General features: G+C 41.1%; 1 protein-coding gene across 16 annotated transcripts in view; it reads left to right on the top strand.

Annotated features, from left to right (window-relative positions):
- Window positions 1–12,057, top strand: part of TSPAN4 (tetraspanin 4) — a 430,007-nt gene that overhangs the window by 180,006 nt on the left and 237,944 nt on the right. Inside the window, exon 3 of one of the 16 annotated variants that reach the window (XR_014955982.1) lies at window positions 1–11,981. This exon is cut by the window's left edge and continues 25,963 nt beyond it. The exons of 14 other annotated variants lie outside the window; for them this stretch is intronic. Coding sequence is in view for 1 of the 2 variants with exons in the window: in XM_085581600.1 (XP_085437726.1) it covers window positions 11,991–12,057 (67 nt within the window). In the remaining variant the exon portion in view is untranslated. One more of the 16 variants, XM_085581600.1, reaches the window with a different exon arrangement.

Genomic DNA, 12,057 nt, shown 5'->3' with positions numbered 1-12,057 from the left:
TGGCTGCAGAGTTTGTGAGGTGCAAATCACCTCTCCCAAAAATGCCCTAAGATTTCCATAGGAGGACACCACTCACTGCAGGTTAGACTAAGATTTACAAAAGTGTCACTGTATTTATATGGCTTCAGACACCTTTGAATTCTAAAAGCTGTGGCAAATACCAGTATGGGCAAAGAGGGCAGCCTGAGCACTCGCCTGCCCTGTATTGGTGTTTGCTGCCCACCCTGTTGTGTCAGTGGGACTGTAAGTGGGGCTGCACCATGGAACTTGAGCATCAGAATGATGGAGTCAAAAACATGGCAGAAAGTGAAAGTATCCTTTGATCTTTAGGTGACCCAGTTCATCATATGGTCCCACAAAATCTTCACGTGTGTAGTTAAGGTCCTAAATTGCAGCACAGGAAAGTTAATGAAGGAGTAGGGGCTTAGGATGCCCTTACACACAGCAGAACAACTGACAGATCAGTTTCCTACTGTTCTATGTAATTCCTCTAGGGGGTTTCTGCCAGCATCCAAAACCTTGTAAGCCACCTAATTCAAGAGTCAGTTTATTACAAGTACTGAAGGATGCATTTAAAACCTAATTCCTGTACCTCTCTTGTACCGAGGCTTGAAACCCAACCTATTTTTGTAACATTATAAGGTGTTAGTAAATGAGATATTTGAAAAAAACCCATCCACCCCACAGAATCCCTTGGGACCAAACTTCTCTATTATGTGGGTGAAGCTGCAGAAGTTGACAATGTCTGTATAAATTCATGGAGGGATTGTTAGGAGAAAGTATTTTTTTCCTTTATGAGGGGAAATGAGTCCCCCAGAAACCATGCATTTGGTGTGGTGGTGACTTCTCTTTACTCTGAATGCTGACGATCTCTTGGGACTGAAGTGTACTTGTTTGTTCACCCTTTTAGTATCAAGATGTACATCACATTGATGGTTTTCGGAAAGATGGGGAAGGCAGAATGTTTTCTTTGTAGGTGTCCCTGCGGAAAAAAGCCATTATGTCTCTGTTCTTCCCTCATACTTTCCACAGGCATCTTGTTTACACAGTATTTCTCAAAACATTTCTAGGACAAATCAGTCTTTTTTGTACCAGCTTTGACCTCACTCTTATTTATTTATGTGACCAGCTTTTCTCAGGATAAGTGATACAAAAGAGGTAAGGAAAGGAGCAAAGGGAGGAACAACGACTTTTCTGTCTTCTCTGCCTCTGTGAAATATATATGCAGCAAATAACCTGAAGGACTGTTTTTGCTTCTCCCATTAACTAAGCTGCTACCAGAGATGAGGTTAGCTGACATGAATAATCACTCGTGACCACAACTAGCAGTATTTGTCTCCTTCCCATTGTAGGGACTGCAAGGTCCATGGCTGTGCAGGGTCCTGAAGATGCTCTCTGTGGGGCACAGCCATTATATTCTTGCCACTGGAAAGACATGGGATTATCTTGATGCTCTTCAAATGTTCCTTCTTAAATGTTCCTCACATGACATTGTCATCAGACACATGCTTCCAGTTAAAGGAACGTGTTTAGAATGCATGGTCTCTTATCCACATTGCAGGGCCATGTTCCTCCTCGGTCTTGTATTCCTGGGGAATGTATCTTGAAAGATTCAGCTTTGTCCCACAGAAATTTCATGCAAGTTTGGTAGGGTTAGTAACAATGATAACTCTTAAGATTAGAGCCAGCCACTTATGATGGTTATCTTAGCAGGTTAGGAGGGTGGGCATCACTAGACATCCACAAAAGCTCAGGCACCTTCAGAAAGTGTCAGTTACTCTTTGTGGATGGTGCAATTGACCTACAGAGAACGATGTACTGCCAAAGATAATTTCTGGTATTCAAGATATCCTACCCTAGTCACAAAGTTTAAGAAAAAGAAGTAGGATTATCCTGACTTTACAGATTAGATTTGAAGCAGAGTAAGTGTTGGTTAAATGTGTCAGAGCCAGGGTTTGAATTGTAATCATCTGAATCTCAGACTGGTGCTTTAGTCTCTAAAAAGGACTGATGTTCTGGAGAGGAAAAGCTTGCAGCAGCCGAAGTTGCAGCTTTGTGCGAGGAAGTGACTGGCCAGAAAAATGAGTGTTAGCCAAATGTTTTTCATTTTTGTGTTTGTGTGAAAGAAGCTGTGCATGCTAATTTGGTAAAAAAATTAAACTTCATCATTTAATTAAAAGTTGTCATTATCTCAAAACTTTGCAGCACTCCCACATTTCTCCTGACAGCTTGGGCTGTGTGGCACAGACAAGCTAGGATAGTTTAAATGTCAAAATATGCTTTACATTCTTGTGTGTGTATATATATCAGTGCATTATTGAGTAAAATAAAACTATGCAGTGTGACAGATTACGTTTCTCTAATTGTCATCATTCTTTAAATGAATTTGTGGCTGTCAAGAGAAATTTTCACTTCTAGAAGCATGGGGAACCTTGGAATCATCTGTGCTGAAAATAAGGCCAGGCCTTGCTCTGTGTAGCTCTTTCTTGAACATTGCTGGATGTAGCTGAGCTGTTTTGAATACATTTTGTTTTGAATGCTTTTCCTTGCTTTGTTAATTACATGCCAGGCTGTATTTCATGCAGAATTCTGACCATTTTTTCCCTATTTATCAATGATTTTTACTGTTTGTGGGAATAAGGAAGTGGGAAGCTTGTATGCTGAGGGAACTTCTTCATATGTTCCTGCTGGATGACCCCTGCTGCCATAATGTTTGTGGAGCAAGAACCTGCTGCACCCCCATGAGTTAAAGAAGGTTTGTGTTCTCTTTTTGGAAGTGGATGTGAAGTTAGCAGTAGGCTGGAACAGGGAATCTGTTAGCTAAATTTTGCTTAAGCTGGAGAACCTGGACCAGCTTGGCAGAAGTTAAAAGAAGCACTGGTTTCTCCTGGAGCTTTATTGCTGGTGGACAAGGGGCTGACACCACCCAGCAATGTGCACTTGCAGCCCAGAAAGCCAGCAGTGCTCTGGACTGCATCAAAAGCAGTGTGGCCAGCAGATCCAGGGGGAGGGGGTGCTGCTCCTCTGCCCTGCTCTGCTGAGAGCCCATGTGGAGCACTGCATCCAGCTCTGGGCTCCAGCGCAGGAAGGACACAGACCCGTTGGAGCAAGTCCAGATGGGGCCACCAGGATGATTAGAGGGATGGAGCACCTCTCAAACAAGGAAAGGCTGAGAGAATTGGGATTGTTCAGCCTGGAAAAGAGAAGTCTTTGGGGTGGACCTAATTGTGGCCTTCCAGGACCTGGAGGGAGCCCACAGGAAAGATGTAGAAGGACTATTTACAAGAGCATGTAGTGATAGGACAAGGGGGAATGGATTCAAACTAAGAGTGGGTTTAGATTAGATAGGAGGAAGTTCTTTGCTCTGCGTGAGGGTGGTGAGGCACTGGAACAGGTTCCCCAGAGAAGCTGTGGATGCCCCGTCTCTGTCAGTGTTCAAGGCCAGGTTGGATGGATCTCTGAGCAACCTGGTTTAGTGAAAGGTGTCCCTACTTGTGGCAGGGGCTGGAACTAGGTGATCTTTAAAGTCGCTTCCAATCCAAACCATTTTATGAATCTATGATTATTGCATTATGTGTGTGTTAGTCAGGTTGAAGTGGTGTAGCATGCACATCACCCATGGATATACTATTATGAGGTTGCTACAAGGAGCCACTGAAGAACAGAAGAAGGGGAATGAAGTAATTAAGAGAGGCAGATTGAAACAAAGATGACTCATCTGATACCTTAACCATTAATGTCACCAATAATTTCTAGCTAGGCAGAAATCAACAACTGTTGTTCCAGTTGGCTTTCCTATTTCCTCTAAAAATATTTAATTTTGAGTTTTGTTTACTATGCAGGAGCAGTCTTTTGTGTGCTGCATAAATCTAAAGCCATATATTGTCACTTAAGGGGAGTGTATCCCCATCAGGGATACTGGAGGTGCCAACCTTGACACTAAAATAATGAACAAGCTCAGACTCTGGAGACCATGGAGACTCTGTGTGCTCTGGTTGCCAACTGGATCTCTGGGTTGAGAGACATGGTTCAAATGGCCAGCTGCATGTAGGAAATTTGAGACAGGCAGCAGCAGGGGCTTCAGCAGCACCTCAAGTTCCACGTAGACCCCTAGGGGGTTTTTTTATAGCCAGTGTATCACATGAGTCAGGGATTGCTGTATTGGTTCCCCCAGATTCCTTTACCTGGTTAGATACTCTGTTGCTTTGAGAGAAAATCTGGAATTGAATGCCACAGGCAGAATGCCCTTTCATTGTCCTGCTTTTCTGGATGCAGATGGATGCCCTCTGTACCCTTGCAGCAGCAGCCAGACAAACTGGTACATCACACCTCTTTCCTTCTGCCTAAAATGAAGGAGAGACTACTTCTGATTAAAATTCAGCCAGAGGCTCTAGTGCTGTAGTATTAATAGTGGGCCTGGCCTTGACAAAAATAGCTGTTAAATGGGGAATAAAAAGCTTTCTATGTTTGCCAGAGTTATAATGAAAATGGTGGGGCTGTTATAAATACGATGTTCGTAGTTAAGATTATTATGGCTTAACAATTTTCTGGTGCATTCCATTGGGTTATTTCCAGCACATTCAGATCTTGGAGTTGTAAAGACTTAATAGAAGATCTTGACAGTGAGTCTTGATCAGTGCCAGAGGAAAAAGTAGGCAGTGTTTATGAAATACGCTCACGTTCTTTACTCACCACCTTGATGTTGCTACTGTGCTCATTTGTTGTCATCTTTATATGTGTCAAACTCTCTCAAGAAACACTTGAACCAGTTTATGGCTGTGGATTGCTAAATTCAGTTGCTGGTGTGGTGCACACTATGAGCTTAGCAATGCTCATGGCCTGTAAATGCACAGGCTGGCTCCTCCTCGTCCTTGGTGCTCTGCAGAAATGGCTGGAGCTGGGCCAATCTACAATTCCTGAAGCCTGAGCATAATGATGCATCATTGATACAAGTTACTACTTTTAGGAAAAACTAGTGTTTAGAAGGAATCAAGCATGCATGGGTTAATGCTGAACTGTGAAGCATGACCAGAAGTTGCATTTTACAGATCTTTGTAGATGCCAGGGAACTTGGAACTCAGGGAAAATTTAAATACCAGCCTGTGTGATAATGGTAGAACAATAGTAGCTGAAAAAATGTACAGAAATATTTTATTAAGCTGTAAAGTGACTAATGCTGTTCATTTATGATCCACAGAGTAGGGATGTGCATTTGCCTCTCTGTAGCTCCAGTTTCAGTTTGTAGCAGGAACTTGAACACTGGATGGCTCCAACTTTGGTTAATTGTCAGTTCTGTCCAAAACAGAGGCTGAACAGTCCATGTATTTTTTCACTGATTCCTAGGGGGGTTTGTAAGTGGAGGGAGACCCTGTTTAAAAGTTCTTCTGGTGACCTGCAGGAATATTACTTTCTTCTCATTTTTGTGTCTTCTGAAGTAAAGGGAAAAGAACTATTAATTTATCCTGAAGCCAAGAACTGCACAAACCCTAGCGTGGCATTATGATCTTTGTAACTGTAGAGAGTGTGTTGCTGAGTATGGAGGACACCCCAGAAATACTGGACTGCTAATATTGGTGGATACTGATTGAGGTTACTGGTTAATCTCATACTAAAGAGACCAGCTAGGTCTAGAGGAGCATTTGCAATTAGTCAGTGTACCAGGAAATACCCTGCTGTTTATCTCTGGGTATCTCAGTTGACAAAAGAATGCAGCACAGCCATATCAGACAGCAATAGAGAGCTCCCTGAATGCTCACCTCTTGTTTTGCAGGGTTGTGTATGAGATGAGGCTATTCAGTTGCTTAGTTAAATATATCCTTAAGTGCCTTTCTGAATCTATAGCCTTCTATGTAGATTTCTTTTATGAAGAAATAATAATAATAGTCCTAATTAAGTATTTTCTGCACTACTGTAAAAATAATGTATTTTTTGCAGAGAAGGTGAATGACTGCACAAGATAAAGAAATTGGATGTGTGTTTTATTGCTTGATAGTCAGTGGCTTTTCCAAAGCTTATAAGCAAGCTTGGTATATAATGCCTTTGGGATCCCTATGTCAGTAATAGTGTTTGCTACTAACACCTCAGTCTTTGTGCTTTGGTAGCACTGGTGGTCTAAAGATTTACAAGGAAGGCAGTTATGCTTTACTAATCAACAGATACACCTACAGAAACTCTCTGGGAACCAGTAAACTTGAGGGAAAAAAAAAAAAAAAAGCAGTGGAGAGTAATTATGATACGAGCACTTTGAGAAATGATGTCCTAAGAACACTTTGGTGCATCTGGTAAACAACTGGGAGACAAGAGCATGAATGTATGTACATGTCAGAATAAACAGCATTTAAACTGCTGTTCTGCTGGTGGTTGTAGTGTGTGTCTGGGTGAGGCTGTCATGCCCTGTGACTGTGTGGGCTGTGGGCAGTGTCGACAATCATCAGCTATTCCTTTCAATCCCTGCCTCTCCTACCAACTGCTCTTTTCCAGGCACCAGGTAGCAGCTGCCTGTTTGATCACCTGAACTGTCTGCTGCTGTCTGTCTTGAATCCCACCTCCAGGTGATCAGACTTCTGCAGAGTCTGCTGGATGCTGGATCTGCCTCTCAGATGTCTTTCTTGGGTAGTAAGGTTGCATTTTGTGCTGCTAAGGAACTGGCAGGATCCAGCCTATCCTCCTAGAGAGATGCCCTTTCCAGATTTGATCTATCACATAAAAGATAACCTGCTGTGATTAATCAAGGCTCGGCTGTCTCCTTTGATCAGAGCTTCAGTTATTGATCCTGTATCTATACACTACATGAATCATTTAGCTTTCACAGAAAGAGCATCGTGCACCATTCTGGTGCTCTTTGGTCAGAAGGGAGGGTGTTGGCTGTCCTGGTTTTAAGCAGCATAGCTGAGAACCCACAAAAAACAGCAACTGTGAGCTAACACAGCAATGGCTGTCTTCAGTCTTTTAGCCTGCTCTGAAAAATGCAGGGTTAACTGGATGCTGCTGTTCTTGCTGTGCATGCTGGATATGGTTAGGAATCCCAGGTGTGTGAAAGCCTTGGGTAAATATGAAATATTCTGCTGGATTTACCTGGGGAACAGTTGAATCATGGAAGTGCTTGCACTGAAGCAATGGCTGATACTCACAAATTCAAAACATGTGTTGCTTTCTTAGTCTTCCTCTCTGGAAAGCCTGGAAGTGCTGAAAAATATTTTTGCATAGCTATTACAACTTACAAAGGAAGATTTTATCGTAAGGAAGGCACCTGCTATAAGTCACATAAGCTAAATAACATTTTAATATCCACTGTTCAAAATTGAATTACCTGAGGAAAAAGAGGGTTTTTTAAATTCATTTTCTGTTGAATGATCTGTGTGTGATTCTATTTAGAGAAGTTTGAAAGCTGAATATTTGTGTTACTGTCTTGTTATGATTATATTTGGTCCTGCATTTCCTCCCAATTTGTGTTCTAAGAAGCTAAGAAGAATTATTAATGTGGCAACACAGGAGATTATTACATTGTTCAGTAGGTGCTATGACATTTCTTACTTGTATATGTATTTTTACAGAATTTGCTGACATTTTAGCTCCTGGTCTGGGAATGTGAAATAAAAAGAGGGGATCAGAAAAGAAATTATAAAGATGGGGAAAAAACAAGGTGTGATTTAAGAAAGAATTTGAGGAGACTATCTACAAGAATTTCTGAAAGAAACCCTTCATTTAATGCATTTCATATATCTGACAAATAGCATATTAAAAAAAAAAAAAAGAAGCCAAAATTAAAGGTAAATACAGGGGAGTGGGCTGCAGTACTGAATCTAAAAAGTGGGCAATTTCTGTTGTTGGTTTGACATTTGATTGTTGCAGGGGATTTGGTGTTTCTGTTGCAAGTAGGATTAAGCTTTCCTGTGAACAGCATATACAACACCAGGACATGCCCTCCAACTTCATTGATGGACAATGTTTTGTATCCAAAATGAGTGCCTTTAATGTTACAAGCACCTGCAGTTTCAATAGCTGTGCCTCTTTTTGGCAGAACATTCAGATGCAGATTAAATAGCTGTGTTGTAAGGTCTTGAGGTCACGCAGGAAGGCAGTTGTGAGGCAGAGCAACACTAGCACAGCATCCTTTTTCAGCAGCAGCTCAGAGCAAATGCTTAGGAAATAGAAGAAATAAGACATACAGGGATAATTGAGTGTTCTGACTGCTTAGAAGCCAACAAGCAAAATAACTACATTAGTGAAAGCCTGAAGCAGAGGCTCAGAGATACTGCTTTCAGTTCTCCTCTTTGGAACAGGATTAAGTAGAAGTATCACACTTTGAGTTTTTCCACATGAGCAGTCTGGATTTGAATCAGTGCAGGTGGATCAGTTCAAGGCCTCTGCCTCCCAAGTGGGGCTGATTCTGTAGGCATCCCTGTGAGGTGGGTAAGGCTTCTGTTCTAGGCATGATGCTGCAATGCATTAACAGAAATTAAGCCTTAAGTTAGCAACTGTCCTGTGCTGCGATTACAAACCTGGCTCATGGTAGCTACACAGGTGTTTGTCCTTCTAATGCCTTTGCATTTTGGATGAATAGCAATAATAACTATTTAGGATTACTAGCTCTTGAGGCTGCTGAAGAAGAGGAAAGAAATGTATGTTTGTGGATGTCTTTTTGAGTTTGGTTTCTGTTTGTGTAGGAGTGCAAAAGTTTTGTAAGGCACTTAGCTTGGGATCTAAAGTAGAAATACATCTCCTATTTAGGAATCTCTCCCTTTCCCCTCCTTCTTCTACAGTCACATCAGAGCAGTGCTGCAAAGTGGCAGCAGCTATTTCAGCTGTCAGGTCATTCCTCTCACTTTCTGTTTAAGCAGGATCCACAGCCTGGCTGTACTTTTTGAAGAGTAACAGAAAGACCTGAAGATGCCTCTGAGTTTCTGTATTATAACTGCTATTTAAAATAATTTTATGTTCTCTCTGAAAATTGAAACTATAAAGTTGATGAATTGGTTTCAGATTCTTTTTTCTGTTGGTCTTCAGTTGCATGGACTGTTTAACACCAATGATGGATAGTTTCATTACAGTTCTTGTCCTATAAGCATATAGGATCTTTATGAAAAAGTGATTTAAGATTTCTTCATGATGCTTGAAAATGTCATAAAAGATGCCTTGCATGGTGCTCATCCTTAAAAGTGAGATGAGTGTTATGTTTTTTTCTGAAAGAACAAAAACTTTAAAACCTGTTGGAATTTGGCATCCTAAATTGCTACTTTTTTAATGTATATTGCCTCCATCCTCCTTTCTCATATATTAAAACCTCTCAGGTAATTGTCATGGAGACTGCTACAATCCTTTCTGTGATTTCCTTTTGATACTGAAAAAATGTTTCTGTGCTTCATGTAGAGGTTTTTTTTTTGTTTGTTTGTTTGTTTTTTTTTCCTATTTGACCATTGAATTCAAGCCAGGCATAAAATTGAGTACAGAAGGGGAAAACTTGTCTTTCAAAGTAGCACATATCTAAATAACTATTTTAAACTCTTCATTTAGAAACAAACTAGCGAATGTTGAGGCCCTCACAGATGGCCTTGTATTGCTACTCCCTGTTTTAGGCACTCCTAACATTGCTGTATGAACCAGTGAGTTCAGCTGAGAGAATGGTGAATAATTTCCTGTCTGGTGTTAGCAGGCTTCTAAACAGCCAGATTAAAAATTCAAGAGGTTATCTTGACTCTTCACTCTCTGGTTTTCAAAAAGCTTGGAATTTGCTGAATAAGGTATTAAAAGCAGAAGCCATTATCAGACAGTCTTGGGTTTGTATTAGTGCATGGTTTTTCCTTAGTTTTGAATTCTATTTGCTAGTATGAAAGGAGAACTTTAAATATTCTGCTGAAAAGAAATAGTCTTATACCAGTCTTTTTCACTTTCTCTTATTTGTGAGAGCCAATAATTTGAGGCACTGTCCTTGAACTGGTAGTAATTTAACAGGTAGGAAATATGTACTTCCTAATTCCTAGGCAAAAAGTGATAAAAACTGTGAAGTTACTTGCACAGGGTTTTTGTTAGTCAGACTTATTCTCTCCTGGCTTTTTATAGCTGATAGAGTTTCTGGTGCTCACTGCAAATGAAAGGGACTTCTGGAGAGTCAGCTCATTGCGGAAATAGCAGTAGGCTGTTCACTGAGAATAATCTCTCACAGAGACATTAATTCACAGCAACAGTGTTCCTTCTGCTTTATTTCCTCCAGTGCTGTGTTAAAGTGGCTCAGCCTTCTGGATGTTACAAGCTTGTATTGCTCCTTTAACCTTCGCTGAGCTTTATGTCGTTGGTGTCAGATCTGGCCCACTTTAAGATATGTTTCATGTTCTTTTACACACTCTAATTGTAGCTTTCTTCTTCCCCAAGTGGTGTTCTTAATTTCTGTTTTCCTTGCACTCTCCACCTACACTGTCTCAGTAGTTTCTCTGTAAGTATGAAACAGCAAAGGGTGGATTCCCTGTACCAAGGCCTTGCTTAGAAGGGGCAGATCCTAAAGAATTGCAGAACAGCGTGTGATGCTAGAGGCAGCCAGTTGTGAGTGATGTGAAATAATCCTGTAATTATTCCATTACTTTTTCCTAAATAGAATATCTCCAGAATGCCAACTACCCCGTCTTTGGGTGTATCTGGTCACAAAATTTGTCTTTAAGTTACGCATAGCATTGAAGTTTCTCTAAGTGTATGTGTGTACTGTAGCTTCCATTGCAGCTGCCTTTTGAAGGGACCTTACAGAGGGGTTGCTGCCTCAAAACTTGTTAGGAAGCTTGGTTAATTATGGCATTTGCTGCTTGTTGATGACCATAACTGTCTTCCAATCTCCTTGACAGTCTCACCCTGTGCCCAATTTTTTTCATATTGTCCAGATGGCAGAGACCATTTTCTGTGATGTGATACTGTTGATTCTTCTCTCAATTTTCACGTGCTTCCACAAGTTACGTACTAATAATTGGCTGTTGTCAGTAGGTCTGTCAGTTTTGCCTTGTTCCTCTTGTGTTTCAACCACATATTTTTGAGAAATGCATGTAGTTATTTTTCATTGTCTAAAGCAAAATGTGAACAAGTTGAGTGAGTCTGCTGATTCTCAGTTATTTGGACCTGTCATGCACTTGTGGACTGTTCTCTGCTTAAGTGATTATATAATGTGTTGATAAAAGTTGATTATGTAAAAAAAAATTGGTTTTTCATTGTTATTTATACCTCCAGTATTTTTTATTTCTGAAGTACATTTGTAGAATCCTGTAGGCTCGAGACAGCAGAGTTGTGAAGTTTCAGGTGGTCAGTATTCTCTGTATAATCTTGAAAAGTTTGTTCAGGTGTGTGCCTTTGATTTATTACTAATTTTTAATGTAAGAAAATTAGGTATTTCTGAATGTTCTATATAAAAAGCCATTTTGGTCTGTTTTGTGAATTTTTTGAGATTACCTAACCTTGTGATTTTTATTAAAGCACATTGTGATTTTGTTTGACACGTTATGCTTTTTTTGTGCATCTGCCGCCTGTCAGCTGAAGATGTGAGCACGTGTTTGTTAAATGCAGGCTGGGGTTGGTGGTATACAAGACAAACTATATAGACAGTCATTGCTCTGAGCTAATCTTATCTCCCAGAGCAAAGCATTTCTGAGGAATTTCTAATTTTGACAACTGGTATCAAATGTCTGACTTCTGAGGGCTGACAATAATGCCAGGGGCTGTGCTGCTTTGTCCTGTTGGTAGCAACTGTGCAGTGAAAAACCCCACTAAATGCCAGGGAACCCTGCATCTTAGCTGGTCAGGTTCAGGGTGGGTGTGTGTGTGCAGGGTAAGGCATCAGCTTCAGCAGTATTATGGGGCAGAAATGCTGTGGCTGCTCAGGGGTAAAAATAGTTCTGGGTTTTCAATGGCTGCATTCCATGGCTGGAGCCTGAAATCATGAATCAGGGCTGAGCTCTCGGTCTGTGCGAGACCAACTGCGAGAGCGGTGCAGACCCGGCAGGGGAGCAGCTGCCGAGATGAGTCCCAGCCCGGCTCCGCTGATACTCTGGGAAGGACCTGTGCTGCTTGTACACTCCCAGCAAG

This window comes from Lonchura striata, chromosome 5 (genome assembly GCF_050655825.1).
Source record: "Lonchura striata isolate lonStrDom1 chromosome 5, ASM5065582v1, whole genome shotgun sequence".
Classification (NCBI taxonomy): Eukaryota; Metazoa; Chordata; class Aves; order Passeriformes; family Estrildidae; genus Lonchura; species Lonchura striata.
The sequence above is the reverse complement of the archived record's forward strand: the minus strand, read 5'-3'. Positions and strand labels throughout refer to the sequence as shown.